Below are 19,962 nucleotides of genomic sequence, written 5' to 3'. Positions count from 1 at the left end.
GGAGGTCATACAGGTACGCGGAGGCCACACACAATACTAAGCCTCATTTTGACTTGTTACATCAAAGTCGGATCTGCCTGTAGTGTGTTTTTCCACTTTAATGTTGTGTGTGACTCCAAATCCAGGCCTCCGTTGGTTAATAAATTTGATTATGATTATGATGATTTCCATTGATGATTTTTGTGTGATTGTGTTGTCAGCACATTCAACTTTGTACAGAACAAAGTATTCAATAAGAATATTTCATTCATTCAGATCTAGGATGTGTTATTTGAGTGTTCCCTTTATTTTTTGAGCAGTGTATATAACCACATATATGAGAATTTCCCTTCTGGATTCAGACCTCATCAAAGCACTTCAACAGCTCTAGTGATGTTACCAAATGTTCTTTCTCTTGCCTCTAAACAAGGCTGTGTGACCTTATTAGTACTACTCGAACCTCAGTGCAGCTTTTGAAACAACAGACCACACTGTCCTCTTAGAAAGGTTAGAGAACATGGTTGGAATCACAGGAACGGCGTTCAAAACATATTTAACTGAGCGTTATCAGTTCGTAAAGGTAAATGATTTATCTTCAAGTTATACAAAACTCAGATATGGAATTCCACAAGGCTCTATTTAAGGGCCGCTGTTATTTACATTATACGTGTCGCCACTGGGCACAGTTATAAGCAAACATGGCATTAACGTCCATTGTTATGCAGGTGATTCACAGCTGCACATATCAGACAAACCTGACAACAAACTTGGATTAAAGAAAATCATGGACTGTGTAAAAGATGGTAAAAGAAAATGCTGGATGTTACATGATGTCCTCTTTCTAAACAGAGGTTCTCCTTATGGGTCCAAAAGCCACAAGAGATAAATTAATAGTAATGCTAAATGTGGCTGATACGATATGACCAATGTATAGCTATTATATTACTACAACAGACTTTCTAGTCTTGGTTCCTCCAAGGTTTTTACCTCCAGCTCCGAGTTTTTTTCTTGCCACAGTTGCTTTTGGCTCGCTAGCCGGAAGCCTTTATGTTTTATGATTTGTTGATCTCTTGTCCTATAACTGGATTCCTTTTAAGTGCTATACAAATAAATTTGAGTGAATGAAACTGAATTACAAATGGAATACAATAAAATAAATTAATTAATTTATATTGAATAAATGAAATCAATACATTGCAGTGCAGTAACTCACTGTTCAATAATTAGGCTCTCATTAAATGTTGTTTGGCATTTCATCCAAATCTAAATATCTGTCTATAAATTTCATTCCATGATAAAATATTGGCCCTTTAACAACTTGACGTGGTTTGAGGCTGGTGGGTTAAGTCATCAGAGTCATCTTGGCTGATCAGCTTCATTTGGAGTAAGAATGAAATTGAGTGCAGCATTCCTTTAGGTGTTATTTTCAGACTCTGGATGAGTAGCCTAAGCACGACATGCAAAAAGCTCACTCCCGCTTAAGGCCTGCAATCAATCTGGACATAGGATTCACTTAGCTTCTCCTTTACACGTCGCCTCCAACATCCCCCCCATCCCAAAACACACTGTTCTCAGCCACACAGTACACCACAGCAGGTGCGGCACATGCACTGGAGGATGTGCACGTGACAACGGCGCTACTGACAAAGACCTCCACACCGGGGTGGACAGTCTCTGCCTGTTGCATGTGATCAAACGTAGGCCACTGAGAGTGAGGATTCCTTATATAAAAGCACGTGCGTGGGTCGCTGTCTGGGAGTGGGAAGGCTACTGAAAATAGTCACGGTTATGAATGAAGCTCACAAAGCTACACATAAGCAATGCAGAAAAGAGAACACATGCAACACGAGAGAGCGACAGTAAGAGTGAGTGAGAAAGACAGAGAGACTGTTGCCATGGGAACCATGTTTGTCCCTGTGATACCAATGTAGTGCCAATCAAACCAGATAAAAGGACACTATAAATCTGTTTCAATTACATGTGCTATAAATACACACACCATACCAACCTGTGCTATAAATACACACACCATACCAACCTGTGCTATAAATACACACACCATACCAACCTGTGCTATTTATTTACACACACACACACACACACACACACTATACCAACCTGTGCTATAAATACACACACTATACTCACCTGTGCTATAAATACACACACTATACCAACCTGTGCTATAAATACACACACCATACCAACCTGTGCTATAAATACACACACCTACCAAACTGTGCTATATATACCCACACTATACCAACCTGTGCTATATATATACACACACACTATACCAACATGTGCAATAAATACACACACTATACCAACCTGTGCTATATATATACACACACACTATACCAACATGTGCAATAAATACACACACTATACTAACCTGTGCTATAAATATATACACTATACCAACCTGTGCTATAAATACACACACCATACCAACCTGTGCTATAAATATATACACTATACCAACCTGTGCTATAAATACACACACCATACCAACCTGTGCTATAAATATACACACTATACTCACCTGTGCTATAAATACACACACTATACCAACATGTGCTATATATACACACACACACACACACACTATACCACCTGTACTATAAATACACACACTATACTCACCTGTGCTATAAATACACACACTATACTCACCTGTGCTATATATACACACACCATACCAACCTGTGCTATAAATACACACACCATACTCACCTGTGCTATATATACACACACTGTACTCACCTATGCTATATATACATACACTATACCAACCTGTGCTATAAATACACACACTGTACTCACCTATGCTATATATACATACACTATACCAACCTGTGCTATAAATACACACACTATACTCACCTGTGCTATATATACACACACCATACCAACCTGTGCTATAAATACACACACCATACTCACCTGTGCTATAAATACACACACTATACTCGCCTGTGCTATATATACACACACACCTACACTGGCCTGTGCTATATATACACACACACTATACTCGCCTGTGCTATATATACACACACACCTACACTGGCCTGTGCTATATATACACACACACACTATACTCGCCTGTGCTATATATACACACACACCTACACTGGCCTGTGCTATATATACACACACACACTATACTCGCCCGTGCTATAAATACACACACCTACACTGGCCTGTGCTATAAATACACACACCATACCAACATGTGCTTTATATACACACACTATACTCCCCCGTGCTATATATATATATATATATATATATATATATATATATATATATACACACACACACCTACACTGGCCTGTGCTATATATACACAGACACTATACTTGCCTGTGCTATATGCACACACTATACCAACCTGTGCTATAAATACACACACTATACTTGTCTGTGCTTTATATACACACACTGTACTCGCCTGTGCTATATTTATACACACACACACACACACACTATACTTACCTGTACTCCAAATCCACTATACACACCTGTACTGTATATTCACTATACTCGTCAATGCTATAAATACACTATACTCACCTTTAATTATAATGGTCATATAAAACAGAATGAAGAAAAAGAAAAAAAAACATCTGAATCATATTGATAACAAACAATATCTGATATTAGATATTAAAACATTGCCATAAGGCTTTTACGATTTAAATGATTTTCCAAACCATGGTCTGATGATTTTATTTATGGAACTCCAGAAGAACAAACCGTCTAGCTGACATTTGACTAATGGGCTAAAAATGTTATTCAATAGCAGAATAACTGCCCCAGAATTCGGGTGCTCCACATATCTGAACTGCTTTAAACCGTTGCTTTGTGCTGCAAACCCACTGTCTGGAGCTAACCTTCTCAAACAGACACAACTCATCTGAAGCCAAAAAGGGGTTTAACCTTGCTTGAAGTAAAATGATTTTGGTCAAATGTCTTCAATAGAAAGCCAGGAAAGAATTTCCCCCGACATAATGGCTATGATTATTCCGGGCAGGTCATTACAGATCATCATGTCTAATCTCAGACACTTGATAAGTGCAGTTGGACTGCTTGCTCAGCTTTTTCAGCTTCCGTGTGACTGTACCTCCCCCTAGTGGGTCATGTGGGTTAGAGCTGAGGTGGAAGGTTGAGTCCCAGATAACTCTGTATGGTCTTTCCATTGCTCTAGAGTCTAAATATTTAAATGTGCCCACAGCAAGACTACACCACTGGCTGGGTGACCCAAAAGCCACTACTGTACAGCATGTTGTCTAATGTTCTCAGTTAAGCAGTTAACCTCAGTTTACTCTGGCCCAAAATCAAGCCAGCTCAATAACAGAAGAACTGCTTCTATTGGATATTCCTCTTTATACTTTGAACTCCATATTAGAATTGTGCCCTTAATTGTTCACTGAGGTTAAAAATGTGTGTAGTTTGTTGTAAAAAAAAAAAAATCTCACTGGACTTCTTAACATTTACGGCATTTAGCTGACGCTCTTATCCAGAGTGACTTACAAGGTATCACAGACTTGGGCTAACGTAGTGATAGGAGTCTTGCCCAAGGACTCTTATTGGTCTAGTGCAGCATAGTCACCCAGACTGGGAATCGAACCCCAGTCTCCCACATGGTGTGGCAGCTTACTGGCTGGTAATGGTGCGCCACACCAACTTCTTATGGAGATTGTGATAGGAACCAGTGGTCGGGGCTACAACTCAAATGTAGCTGCACTGACCTTTAATTCTTATGGACTATTTACATTTCTTGCCATTGTATTTTAAAGCCAAAGATCACACTGTGTGGGCTAAACTAAAGAAATTGCATTTTTTGATGTAAAATGAAGCCTAATCTGAAGCCTACTTAATTAACAAAACTCAAAGCACTACATGGAAACCACATGTTTAAAAATGTTACTTGGCACACATTATATATATATATATATATATCACATTTTACAATCATAAAAACATTAAACTGTCTGACTGGAGAAAAGTCGTCTAATTCTTCTAAAGAAATCCCAATAAAACATTGATTACAGTCCTACAACTGCTGGCTGGGTCTGTGTTTAGCTCTCAACACTGAATAGATCAATTGGTCACAACATTGTGATCTTAAAGTCAGCATATTCATAATATTCATTTTCTTTAATAACTGGGAGACTTTGAAGCTTAGAGAAGATTCTTGAATGTCTGGTTTCTGTCCCCACTGCTGTGAATAACTCTGACCCTGTCTAATTCTCCAGGAGAGGGCATCGTACATTGTTTTCATCTCAACAGATTAATTATGCAGGAAGAGACAGTGATGGTAGAAATAATGTAATGTACCCATTTCCCCTTACTTCAAATGTAGTCAAGCACCTAAGAAAGGTTGTATGTCCAAAGTTTGCTTCTTTATTTTCTTGTGGTGAAGCTATGAAGGTTAAGTGGTCTCCAACCCTGCTCCCAAAGAGCTCCCTTCCCACTGACTTTGGATCCAACTGTAATCCACCTCATCTGATCTAATTACTGTCTTCATTTGGCTGAATTGGGTTTTATATAAGAGCTGGAGTAAAAATGGTTGGATACCACTCTAGTGGAAGCTTGTAGCTTCCAATGTTAGCATCAGTCCAAAAGGGTTAGGATTGCTACACATTGCGATCGCACCCTGCTAATGATCGCATTAGTCTGGGGAATGGGGAATTTTAGGAATGCTCACTGCCACTGCCAACAATAGAAAAGCTGTGATTGGTTATGCAGCTCATTTGCATATCAGTGAAATCAGAATGCCATGGGTCAGCATGACACAAAATGATATTTTGTGCAGCCCTACCATCCTAAAAGAGAAGGCAAAAGGGTCCTTCTTGTTATACTGGTATGGCTTTTGAGTCAAATCGTTTTGCTGTTGCTACGCCCGAGGACGACACATGCAGCAACCAACCTCTAAACACTGGCCTATATTGTGTTTTCCAGAGACAAAGGCATACACTGTGATTGGACCAGGTCAATGGTGATATGCTTTTCGACAAGGAGCACTTCAACATGCTTCTTAGCAGAAGAGGATACATTATACATTCAGTTTGACAAAAATAAGGAGACGTTCTTCAATTCTTGACATTTTCCAGCAGTTTTGTATTATCGCCCAGCTACAATGTGGAGAATTTGCTAAATCAAGTTATATATTTAAAGTGCTCACTAAATTCTGCTACTTTTAAAATGTTAGACAGAGTACATAAGCAACTATAATATGTTATCTACTGGGGGACAATATCAGATACACCATATGTAGCAAAGTATTGGGACACCTGCTTATTCATTGCTTCTTCTAAAATGAAGGGTTATCAAAAAGGTGTTTGTCCTGCAACAGTCCAGGGAAGGTTTTCTACTAGATTTCAGAGCACTGCTGTGAGAATGTAAGAGCATTAGTGAGCTCAGGATGTTGGACGACCATCACCGCACCTCATCCTCAGAGAATACAGTTCCGCTGCTCCACAGCTCAATGCTGGGAGCCTTTATACCCCTCTAGCCCACGCCTGGCGTTAAGCATGGTGCCAATGGATTCTTATTTATCTGCTGCAGAGAGTCCTATTCTATAGACAATACTTCTCTTCGCAATGGACAAGCTACGTGTTTGCATTTGGGTACAACTTTAAATAGCTGAACGCATTAATTAGAAGGGGTGTCCACAAACATTTGGACTTATAGTGTAGCAGTGAATTGTCTGTAAACCTATGCTACAACATTACTGCAACCTAATGACTTTAGAGGGGAACCACGTCAGCTGGGAGAGTTGACACGGTCACTGCTGCCACAACCTCTGTTTTTGACGGTTTCATCTGATTGTCTATCCAGACATCAGAGTGAACGTACTGTCCACAGGTCGGAAACGTTGGCTGAGCAATCAACACAGTAATATCATGCTCAGCAAACCTTTCTGCAATCGGTTTGGCAATGTGGGAAGGTGCTAAGTACAGCTGGAAAAGAATATCTGCATAAAGCTTGTTAGCAGATGTAAGCATGTGCTCTAAAGCCTCCTGGTAGACGCTGTGTTGACTGTGGACTTGATTTTGGTCACAGTGGAGAAACATCAGCAGATGACACGGCACACTACATCATCACAGACTGTGGAAGAATGTGCAAGTTGTAGCTCCACCGCTCCTGGAGACCTTCTTCATGCATGAACACCAGCCTCAGGCCAAGTTCTTGAACCGACTTTTCTTGACAATCTCCTCAAGGCTGCAGACATTCCTGCTGCTCGTGCACCTTCTCCTACCACGTTTTCCCCTTCCTGACAACTTTCTATTAATATGCTTTAATAAAATCACAGCCATTTCAGCAATGACCTTTTGGAGGGTGTCAGTGATCGTTCTTCTGGACAACTGTGTAATAAGAATGAATTCTGCCCTGCGGAAGCCCAGGCGTCGCCTTAGGGTACTCCGTTCAATTAGTACACACTGTATCACATAAGCAACTTCTACTACTGTTCGGTTATAGAATGCAACCACTAGCAAGAGGCCTACCCCTTTATAGGATAGGCTGCAAGGGTGTTTGTACTATGAAAGGCATTACGAAGTAGTGGAGGTGCACTGCGCCACTGCACCACGCTAATTTGGTCTACATATCCGAACATAAGGATATAATGTGTCCATGTTCACCTTATATTAAAGGTATGCTTGCTGGTCATAATGTATTGGCAATATGCTGAAACAGGTCTATACAGCTGTTTTAAGTCACAGGCTATGAAATACTGTAAACTAACGTTTATATAATCAATTATATAACTTGTTTTTCTTGAGGGTGCTGTTATCAACCACTGGAATTAAGGGTCAAGGGAAGACTGTGCCTGGTGGGAGCGGTTGGCTCCCGCCCCGTCCACGCATAGTTCTTCGTTTTGTTAAAGATATAAGGAACAGGGTTCCACTTTTTCTGGGGAGAGTCGACTTAGTGGAACTGCAGGTCCAGCTCTGTGGTTTACTGAGAAGGCTGTCTTGTACTAGGATCGACGGACTTTGTTTGTGTTGATTGTGAAATTAAAAGGGACCTTTTTAAACAGAACCTCTGGTGTGAAACCTGAGTTAATTGACGATCCCCAAGACTGTGGTTGTGTATATTGAACAAGGCTATGACATTATTATTTACGGTCTGGATAGTAATTTACTCAAACTCCAAATAAAATATTCAAATATGATGAGATACTGGATTTTCCCCTTTTCAGTACAGTATAAAACCCTTTTTTTAAATTATGCACAAATATTCAAAGTTCTGTTATTCGTCTCAAAAGGCAGTCTGAGGTGTGCTAGAAAATACAGATTCAATGTGAGTTTAGTTTTGCGCTTTATTAGAAATCCAAACTGGGAATCCTCAATAATAATATTCTATTAGTAAATAAACTCTAGGTTTTTCTGTCAGTTTTGTAAGTGGAGAGTTGGAGAGGCAGAATACTGGAAGACAAGTCAATACAAGTATACTGATAATACAGAACAGGCAAGTTCCTAAAACCACCTCACAACCCTCAAAAAAACAACGATAACTCAAGCAAAGATTCCAGAAGAAAATGTAGCTTGCGATACATTTCTGTTTCTCTCTTTACAGCAACTCTGTGATGTTCTTTAACTGTTTTTAGATGCCTCGTTTTAATTTTATTGTTTACAACAATGTAAACAAAGCAATTACAACCCCTGTAACTAGAACCTTTGTAGTTCTTGCATGTATAGCTGTGCGAACCTATACAATGTACGGTACCTTTATTTAGTTTTCCAGCAAGTTGTAGGAAGACCATTATGTTGCTGTAAATGATTAGGAACCTTCTCACAGAACTTCATCATTAAATGTAATCATTGTTAAATAACATCATAATGTGGCACTTTCATTTTCATATGGCAAAGTACAGTAGCAACCAAGTATGAAGGCTCAAAACTGGGACCAGGCAAATCTCTCAAAGCAGCATTCAGGACCATCTGCTCGTTCTATATCCCAGCAAGACCTTCTAAGCTGCTCCACTTAGCAGCTCTCCATTAGTGTTGACCTAAGAACAGCATCTCCTCAAACCAAACCATGGCCTTTACTATGGTAAGAGAAAACATGAAAACAGGTCCAAGATCAGTGCAAAATGGCAAAACGTCAACACCATCAGTCCGACAGCAAAAAAACACTAGTTTGCCGGCAACCTGGCACTTCCTTCCAGTATTACAAAATAATGTTTAGTAGTGTGTTCCACAAAAATAGACTAAGCGGGCGTCTCTTTATTAGTCCAACAGGAAATCAGGTCTGTGGTACCCAAAAAGGCTAAAGTCACCCTGGTAGCGAGCGTAGAGGCGGCGAACGTCCCGCTTGCCGATCCCAGAGAAGTAGCGCTCCACCTTGGTCCGGTTGTAACGGGTTATGCCAGGTGGGATAGTTGGGTAGGACACCAGATCCGCGATGCCGGCAGATTTCAGAATATATGGCGCGTCGCGCTCCAGAGTCTCGTGGTGCCCGACCACATTGTACGCAATGTCGCAAGGAGCGCAAAGTTCAGTGTAGGTTAACCAGTGAATGATGTGGTCACCAAACTGCCGGTCCAAGTGCTGGCGGCCAGGCTCATCGCCTAGGTAGCGGACAAAGTCCTCAAAGTGCAACCCTGCACTTTCACCAGTGTCGCGGTGACTTTTACGGTACTTGCGTATAATGGCAGGAGCTATGTTGTGCTTGTACCATGGCTCGAAGCGCGGGTTCTTCACAAACTTGTCCTTGAAGGCAGATATGAGGCGCTCGAAGGGGTCTCTGACAATGAAGAACTTGAAGTATGTGTGTAATCTGAAACAGCATTTAGGAGACAAAGTAAGCAAGCAAGTACTACTTTTCTTACCTTACCTAATATAGATAGCCCTGATGTTACAGTGCAGCCAGGTGGTCCTTGTAAACTATTATTTTACCGCAAGTTGTATAGCTTTTACAGCAAAATCATTATCTGGCATGTCAGGGATACAGTAGACCAAGCTGGAATTGGTTCACGTCAACAGATATATGTGAAAAATTCCAATAATACAGCCGTGCTTGAAGAAAACATGTTTGTGAAGCTGGTAGGTGCTCACAACTGGTCACCACCGATTAAGATTAACAGGAGAAGGGAACTAAGCCAGCATTTCCACCCAAAGAGAGCTCTGTGCTGAATTTGTGCTGCTGTTAAGATTCAATCTCAGGATCCATATGTAGTAGTAATGTTCCAGCGATTAATTCATAAAGTGCTATTTTGAACAATTATATAAAATATACAGGAAATGCAGCTTTTAGTTATGTAGTAGACATAAGTATAGAAGTGTCTGGACCCATACTCTAAGATCAGAATCCTAATGTACTAAGATGAGCATTTCTACCCTGAGTCTATGTCTTGGAATAAACAGGTACTACTTAAAACGACAATTTTTGTCCCTATCCTCTTTTGAACAGGTGAAGAAAAACAGCATAGGTCTTATTTACAGACTGTAAGCCTAGCTTAAGAATAAAACGTACCTTTCAGTGATGTCTGTGTCACTCATAGAGGACAGGCGAGGTAAACCATTTCTCTCGTGGTCATGGACCACATTCTCAGGTATATCTTCAACCTTGGAGAACTTTCCTAAAAGATCCAGAATCAAGACACGGACGGTTACACAATCTGTCAACATCTGAAGAGAAGTGTTAGGGCTGCGGTGTATTCGATATCAAGCACAGTGTGTGTGTGTGTGTGTGCATACACAACTAGCTGCTATGCAAGCACTGGTCGAATAGGTCGTTTTTCTGCAGGACTAACAGGTATATTCTACATCCATCCATCTTAGTAGATTTTGTATGGCAGGTTAAACAATGAACAGGAAAACAGCTGAGGAGACAAGATTACAGTTTATTGACAGAGATGGTAGCTACAACAGTGGCTGTTGTCATGGTATGTTCAGACTGCTGCTGGCTACCCTTTTTGGATGGAATTAATATTAAATATTGTGATCATTTAAATTTTTGATGATTATATAAATTATTCTCTTTTGGCTTTCTGTCATGTCCCACAGTCGGCATGTAGATTTCATGATGCTTCATTCAGTTCAGCATTTTCCATACCTCAAAGCCCCCGAGAACACATTCTGATATACAAAAAAAGTCCAGCACATCAGAATATGTTCTCAGGTAAATCTTAGGTACATCGGTACCTAACGGTATGGAAAATGCTGAACTAGATCATGTATCATTAAAGGTATTTGTAAAATACTACATACAAGTTCAAACAGAAAACTCAAAGCAGAAATATGACCTCTCTGACTACGGTCTGGGTGTGGTCTGAATATTCTAATAAACACACTTGACCAACAGCCATTGTGGGTTCAATACCCGGGTTTGGCGAACAGCCACTGTTAGGCCCTTGACCATCTCTGCTCCCCGGTGCCACAGCAATAGCTACCCACCGCTCTGGGCATGTGTGCTTTCTATATAGCTGTGTGTGTTTGCTTATTAGTGTGTAGGTATGTGTTCACTGATTGCACATATAGCTAAAATCAAGTACACCACAGCCCGAACGCCACACAAAGCAGCCTACAATTAGCCCAAGGCTTGACTGCAGCTAATAAGATCATGTCATTTAGCAATCAGTTATGTACGTTTTTTTTATTTTTTTATCCGATTTTATCCGGACTGCCAATTATCCAACCCCTACATAATCTGCACCCCCCATAACACAAGATGCCCCATCACCAGTGTGGACGGACTAGCACATGCCCCCTTTAACACGTGCGCAGTCAAGCCACTTATTTTTCGGACTGACACGCCCGGAGGGAAGCACCGCATACCCGGCTCTAACGCACCAACCTGCAGACGTCAGTGATGGCCAGTACCGCCCAGTACCGCAACGAATCGGTGTGGGGAGAGAGCGCCATCTACCCACCCTAAAGAGAGCAAGACCAATTGTGCTCTCTCTGGGCCTCGGCTGCCGATGGCTAGCAGCATGACCGGGTTTCAAACCAGCGATCATCTGATCATGGTGACAGTGCCTTGGTCTATTATGTTCATAACATGGTTAATTGCAATGTATTTCACTGCAGCACTGGAACCTTTTTAAGCACAACAACACTAGAAAAATCTCCCTTATGGGTGCTTTAGGACTCTATATACACTGAAAGTGCATACTAAATAAATCTCACCATTGAGAACAATGAGGACCTTCTTCCACTGTGTGTTGCCCACTTTGGGGGTCTGGCAGAAAAGGATCTTGTGTTTGTCGCAAACAAAGATGCGGTCGAGGACAAACTTGCGCAGTGGAGTGTGAGTGAGATTCCAGAGAGAGGAGTTCCTGCAAACGCTGGACAAAAGCTGCAAACGCTGCACGGTTACAGCTTGCCAGTCTGAATGCTCGGCTTCAGTCGGACCACCTGAGGACTACACAGAGACAGATGTTTGAATTCTTTATGTAACTATTACAAGTCCTTATGAAACGGAAAGTACGGGTGACCACCATTACCTATTAACTATACAACTGGAGGTTATATGTGGCAAATAATACAATTTCTTAGTAAACCAGCAGAAACCTCCCTCGATTCCCAAAACAGGGACTCACACACAGACAAGCGAGGTGCAGAGAATTTGGACCTGTACACTGAAAAGCTGACTCACTGCTGGAGACGGCTGCGATGCTGGCTTCTGTATGAGCTGCTCAGGTAGATGTTTCACAGTCTTTATGGACGGAAAGGTCCAGTTCAGCATTTCAGTCCTTCCCCCATAGTCTGAAAAACAGAACGTGTGCAACTCTCACATCATGTATTCACCTCCAAAGCTTTCAGACAACTATTTGAATAAAAGTTTATCCTGCTTTTTTGGAGTAAGTGTCTAGACTGTCTAGTTAAAGCTTCCTATTAGATTGTGGAGCATTGCTGTGAGGATCTGATTGCACTCAGCAACAAGGTCAGGGGACGATCATAACCCCACCTCATCCCCAACTCCCCAGCTGATCCCAAAAGGTATTAGATTAGAACAGATGGAGCACCATCATTCCAGAGGACACAACTCCACAGCAAAATGCATTTATTAGTGTGTGTGCATGTGTGTGTCTGTGTGTGTGTGTATATATATTATATATATATATATATATATATATATATATTTTTTTTTTTTTTTCTTCCCACCAGTCCCTGTTTATTTTACTGTAATGAATGAAACTTTTACTCAATTTTAAATTACACCAAATCATAGTAACAACTCTACCAACAAAACATGCAGATCACGGCATGTAAATTCTGCAGAGCAGCGCGTTACATAAGCAGCCTCTTATTAGCTTAACCTCACAAGCTTAGGTAATGCACAGACACTTTTGTTTTCAATGCAACCTTGACGACACGTACCATCTGGCATTCTGAAGCTGAAGTTGATGAACTTGCTGACAAACATGAGGATGAGCAGCACCCACCCACAAGCACCAACCAACAGCCAGTGACGGCGCATCATTGGGCCATGAAGACGCTGACGGAGCCTGTAACAGAGAAGTGAATGAAGGTTTTCTGAGCATAAAAAGTGCTTTGGTTGTTAACAGTGGGAAAAGCAAGCGCTGGAAATAATAAAAAAGTAGCCAAAGCACTGGAACAACATCTCTTACCCTTTAATAAAGTAAAGTAAATATAAAATGAGCTTCCCTGCAAATCCAGAACCCCTCGCCGTCAACATGAACTACAAGCAAAAAGGACTGTGAACGCCTGTTTTCTCATGAACTGCCTCTCATGAACTAAGGTGGGGCATAGCAAGACTAGGATGTGACTAATGTCTACAAACCGAAGCCAATTCTCTGCTCACAGCCTTGACAGTTAGCCATAGGCCGGTGCTCAACACTGAAAGAGGGCTGTTTGGGTACTGAATACTATGCTCATGGCCTTCAGGTCTTCAAGACGCCAGTTTCTGGTCCTGGATTTTGCAATCACAGGTTAGCTCACTGAACCGCTGTGAAACTAGTTGACCACTTGGTATCTCACCTACAAGTGATTACAACATCCAGGACTGGAAATGGGATTCAACGTCTGCATCTGAAGACCTTCAGTCTGTGGGATGCTTTCTGGTCAATTTCATGACCCTAGCACTGCCCTAAAGTAGCCCTGTAGACTACAACAGGTTCATGAAAAGCCTGGCAAGAAAACCACATTAAAGATTTCTCCAAACTACAACAGAGAAGTGGCTCAATGGGCATTACCTTGAACTTGCTGATAACTGCAGATACCATGATACTGCAGATCTAACAGGGTTGTGGGTTCGATTCCCGGGCTTGGCAAGCTGCCACTGTTGGGCCCTTGAGCAAGGCCCTTTACCCTCTCTGCTCCCCGGGCGCTGGAGTTGGCTGCCCACCGCTCTGGGTGTGTGTGTGTGTGTGTACTCACTGCCCCTAGCTCACTAGTGTGTGTGAGTGAGTGTGTGTTCACTACCACAGATGGGTAAAATGCAGAGGACACTGACAAATACGTGCACCTTTACCTTTACCTTCTAAGCAGCTGCATTTTTACATTAACAGTAATTCCACCAATTCATCCAGACGTCTGCAGACTTACACAGCCAGGTTCCCAAATAATTCAGAGCAGTCTGTGTCAGCCTGTAAAACCAGACCATCTGAGGAGTTCACTGCTTCTCTAAAAACATCATCAGACAGTTCCTACATGCAGATATGCTGCCTGATGTCTGAGACAACGTCTGTCAAAGGCTTTGGGATGAAGTACACTGTGGTTCACTGTGATGAAGGCGCTTCCGGGGGAGGGCAAGTCACTAAACGTTGGTCACTAGCTAAGTAGACAGCCTCACTGACCCAGTGGACCTAAGACGTGAACTAACAGGGTAAATGACTTCGTTGGCGTCTTCATAGCTGAACGATGTAGAATTTGGACAAAGTAGGGGGGAAATAATCCCATAAAATCCCTGAATTTGATGAGGTTAGTGTTGACTAGCGTAGCTACCAGCTAGCTGTCTAGCTAAGGTTGCAAAAATATTGCAAGAGTACATTTCCCACTGCCTGTTTTTTTTTTTTTTAACATTAAGCCATTCATCTGACAGCTTTATTAGCGTTTCTGTCTGAATTAGTCCTTTTTAAGAGACTAACGTAAACACAACTTGCCCTGAAACCCAGGCTTTGACAACAGCGCCTGCACTTAGCGCTAGCTAGTGCTAGCTAACTACTAGCTCCTCTCGAAGAAACGCAGCCATATAAAATAGCTATGCTAACAGTTTTATCTCATTTAACTTCATTTAACTTTAATAAATGTGGTAAATTTGAGTAGTTAGCGCTAAAGTAATTCAAAAGGAAATATCTAGCTATCAGTAAACACACTGTCGAGCTCTGCTAGCTAGCAAATTAGCCAGCTAGCCACTTTTTAACCGACGCTACGCCAGTTTCTAGCTAACAGACATTCATCTTCAACACACGGAGAATAAGATATATGGCGAATATTCGTAGCAGTTATTCAATAAAAACAGACTTCCAGCGAAATGAGGAGCACTACGTGCACTTATACAGATCAACAGAGAGAGGGAGGCAGGCAGGCGGTCAGTGCAGCAGCCCACAGCCCGCTCCTGTTACTGACAAACAGGCGGCTTTTACCTTCAGTGAAAATCACAGCTGCTCTGCCTCATATCCGGACATCTCCCGTCGCCCCGTTGATGCGACACATTCAGCGATTTCCAGAGTATTGCGGGCATTTTCCCCCACAGGCCGCTGCTGGATGATGGTAACGGTGATGATGAGCCTCCTGTCATCATGACCAGGGAGAAGGTGAACCGCGCCCTCTGGCGCTGGAAGAGAGCATGACCGCCTTCACCGTTCACTCGAGCTACTCCTCAGGTTTAATTTGCCCATTAAATTCATACCATATAACCCACAGTCCCACATAATTACAGTCATTTCCCAGCAATTTACACTGCAGTTTACTTCAGTTACACTAAACTTCTATAATGTAAGAAAGTTCACCTTAATTTAACTCTAATCCTCTCCCAATCTCAACCCTAAACTCTAACCTAATCCTCACCCAATCTCAACCCTAAACTCCAACCTAACCCTCACCCAATCTCAACCCTAAACTCCAACCTAACCCTCACCCAATCTCAACCCTAAACTCTAACCTAACCCTCACCCAATCTAAACCTAAACTCCAACCTAACCCTCTCCCAATCTCAACCCTAAACTCCAACCTAACCCTCTCCCAATCTCAACCCTAAACTCCAACCTAACCCTCACCCAATCTCAACCCTAAACTCCAACCTAACCCTCTCCCAATCTCAACCCTAAACTCCAACCTAACCCTCACCCAATCTTAACCTAAACTCCAACCTAACCCTCTCCCAATCTCAACCCTAAACTCCAACCTAACCCTCTCCCAATCTTAACCTAAACTCTAACCTAACCTTCTCCCAATCTCAACCCTAAACTCTAACCTAACCCTCTCCCAATCTTAACCTAAACTCTAACCTAACCTTCTCCCAATCTCAACCCTAAACTCCAACCTAACCCTCTTCCAATCTCAACCCTAAACTCCAACCTAACCCTCTCCCAATCTCAACCTGAACTCCAACCTAACCCTCACCCAATCTCAACCCTAAACTCTAACCTAACCCTCTCCCAATCTTAACCTAAACTCTAACCTAACCTTCTCCCAATCTCAACCCTAAACTCCAACCTAACCCTCTCCCAATCTCAACCCTAAACTCCAACCTAACCCTCTCCCAATCTAAACCCTAAACTCCAACCTAACCCTCTCCCAATCTCAACCCTAAACTCTAACCTAACCCTCTCCCAATCTCAACCTTAAACTCTAACCTAACCCTCTCCCAATCTAAACCCTAAACTCCAACCTAACCCTCTCCCAATCTAAACCTAAACTCCAACCTAACCCTCTCCCAATCTAAACCTAAACTCCAACCTAACCCTCTCCCAATCTCAACCCTAAACTCCAACCTAACCCTCTCCCAATCTCAACCCTAAACTCCAACCTAACCCTCACCCAATCTCAACCCTAAACTCCAACCTAACCCTCACCCAATCTCAACCCTAAACTCCAACCTAACCCTCTCCCAATCTCAACCCTAAACTCTAACCTAACCCTCTCCCAATCTCAACCCTAAACTCCAACCTAACCCTCACCCAATCTCAACCCTAAACTCCAACCTAACCCTCTCCCAATCTCAACCCTAAACTCTAACCTAACCCTCACCCAATCTCAACCCTAAACTCTAACCTAACCCTCACCCAATCTCAACCCTAAACTCTAACCTAACCCTCTCCCAATCTTAACCTAAACTCTAACCTAACCCTCACCCAATCTCAACCCTAAACTCTAACCTAACCCTCTCCCAATCTTAACCTAAACTCTAACCTAACCCTCTCCCAATCTCAACCCTAAACTCCAACCTAACCCTCTCCCAATCTCAACCCTAAACTCCAACCTAACCCTCTCCCAATCTCAATCCTAAACTCTAACCTAACCCTCACCCAATCTCAACCCTAAACTCTAACCTAACCCTCTCCCAATCTTAACCTAAACTCTAACCTAACCCTCTCCCAATCTCAACCCTAAACTCTAACCTAACCCTCTCCCAATCTCAACCCTAAACTCCAACCTAACCCTCTCCCAATCTCAACCCTAAACTCCAACCTAACCCTCACCCAATCTCAACCCTAAACTCTAACCTAACCCTCACCCAATCTCAACCCTAAACTCTAACCTAACCCTCACCCAATCTCAACCCTAAACTCTAACCTAACCCTCTCCCAATCTCAACCCTAAACTCCAACCTAACCCTCTCCCAATCTCAACCCTAAACTCCAACCTAACCCTCTCCCAATCTCAACCCTAAACTCTAACCTAACCCTCTCCCAATCTAAACCCTAAACTCTAACCTAACCCTCTCCCAATCTCAACCCTAAACTCCAACCTAACCCTCACCCAATCTCAACCCTAAACTCCAACCTAACCCTCACCCAATCTCAACCCTAAACTCCAACCTAACCCTCACCCAATCTCAACCCTAAACTCCAACCTAACCCTCTCCCAATCTCAACCCTAAACTCCAACCTAACCCTCTCCCAATCTCAATCCTAAACTCTAACCTAACCCTCACCCAATCTCAACCCTAAACTCTAACCTAACCCTCTCCCAATCTTAACCTAAACTCTAACCTAACCCTCTCCCAATCTCAACCCTAAACTCTAACCTAACCCTCTCCCAATCTCAACCCTAAACTCCAACCTAACCCTCTCCCAATCTCAACCCTAAACTCCAACCTAACCCTCTCCCAATCTCAACCCTAAACTCCAACCTAACCCTCACCCAATCTCAACCCTAAACTCTAACCTAACCCTCACCCAATCTCAACCCTAAACTCTAACCTAACCCTCTCCCAATCTCAACCCTAAACTCCAACCTAACCCTCTCCCAATCTCAACCCTAAACTCCAACCTAACCCTCTCCCAATCTCAACCCTAAACTCTAACCTAACCCTCTCCCAATCTAAACCCTAAACTCTAACCTAACCCTCTCCCAATCTCAACCCTAAACTCCAACCTAACCCTCACCCAATCTCAACCCTAAACTCCAACCTAACCCTCACCCAATCTCAACCCTAAACTCCAACCTAACCCTCACCCAATCTCAACCCTAAACTCCAACCTAACCCTCACCCAATCTCAACCCTAAACTCCAACCTAACCCTCTCCCAATCTAAACCCTAAACTCTAACCTAACCCTCTCCCAAGCTCAACCTAAACTCTAACCTAACCCTCTCCCAATCTAAACCTAAACTCTAACCTAACCCTCTCCCAATCTAAACCTAAACTCTAACCTAACCCTCTCCCAATCTCAACCTGAACTCCAACCTAACCCTCACCCAATCTCAACCCTAAACTCCAACCTAACCCTCTCCCAATCTCAACCCTAAACTCCAACCCAACCCTCTCCCAATCTCAACCCTAAACTCCAACCCAACCCTCTCCCAATCTCAACCCTAAACTCTAACCTAACCCTCACCCAATCTCAACCCTAAACTCTAACCTAACCCTCACCCAATCTCAACCCTAAACTCCAACCTAACCCTCTCCCAATCTAAACCCTAAACTCTAACCTAACCCTCTCCCAAGCTCAACCTAAACTCTAACCTAACCCTCTCCCAATCTAAACCTAAACTCTAACCTAACCCTCTCCCAATCTAAACCTAAACTCTAACCTAACCCTCTCCCAATCTCAACCTGAACTCCAACCTAACCCTCTTCCAATCTCAACCTGAACTCCAACCTAACCCTCACCCAATCTCAACCCTAAACTCCAACCTAACCCTCTCCCAATCTCAACCCTAAACTCCAACCCAACCCTCTCCCAATCTCAACCCTAAACTCCAACCCAACCCTCTCCCAATCTCAACCCTAAACTCTAACCTAACCCTCACCCAATCTCAACCCTAAACTCTAACCTAACCCTCACCCAATCTCAACCCTAAACTCTAACCTAACCCTCTCCCAATCTTAACCTAAACTCTAACCTAACCCTCACCCAATCTCAACCCTAAACTCCAACCTAACCCTCTCCCAATCTTAACCTAAACTCCAACCTAACCCTCTCCCAATCTCAACCTGAACTCCAACCTAACCCTCTCCCAATCTCAACCCTAAACTCCAACCTAACCCTCTCCCAATCTCAACCCTAAACTCCAACCTAACCCTCTCCCAATCTCAACCTGAACTCCAACCTAATCCTCACCCAATCTCAACCCTAAACTCTAACCTAACCCTCACCCAATCTCAACCCTAAACTCTAACCTAACCCTCTCCCAATCTTAACCTAAACTCCAACCCAACCCTCTCCCAATCTCAACCCTAAACTCCAACCTAATCCTCTCCCAATCTCAACCTAAACTCCAACCTAACCCTCTCCCAATCTCAACCTAAACTCCAACCTAACCCTCTCCCAATCTCAACCTGAACTCCAACCTAACCCTCGCCCAATCTCAACCTGAACTCCAACCTAACCCAAT

General features: G+C 42.6%; 1 protein-coding gene across 1 annotated transcript; it reads right to left on the bottom strand.

The window, feature by feature from the left end:
• Positions 1 to 8,293: 8,293 nt before the first annotated feature.
• Positions 8,294 to 15,721, bottom strand: chst10 (carbohydrate sulfotransferase 10). Its single transcript, XM_072657763.1, has 6 exons — positions 15,545 to 15,721; positions 13,317 to 13,444; positions 12,592 to 12,701; positions 12,123 to 12,357; positions 10,468 to 10,573; positions 8,294 to 9,771 (listed from the first exon to the last, which is right to left on the bottom strand). The coding sequence occupies exons 2-6, from the start codon at positions 13,417 to 13,419 to the stop codon at positions 9,222 to 9,224; spliced, it is 1,104 nt and encodes a 367-aa protein (XP_072513864.1). The 5' UTR covers positions 13,420 to 13,444; positions 15,545 to 15,721; the 3' UTR covers positions 8,294 to 9,221.
• Positions 15,722 to 19,962: the final 4,241 nt, after the last annotated feature.

This window comes from Salminus brasiliensis, chromosome 15 (genome assembly GCF_030463535.1).
Source record: "Salminus brasiliensis chromosome 15, fSalBra1.hap2, whole genome shotgun sequence".
Taxonomy (NCBI): Eukaryota; Metazoa; Chordata; class Actinopteri; order Characiformes; family Bryconidae; genus Salminus; species Salminus brasiliensis.
Note: the sequence above shows the minus strand (reverse complement) of the source record. Positions and strands in the feature narration are given on the sequence as shown.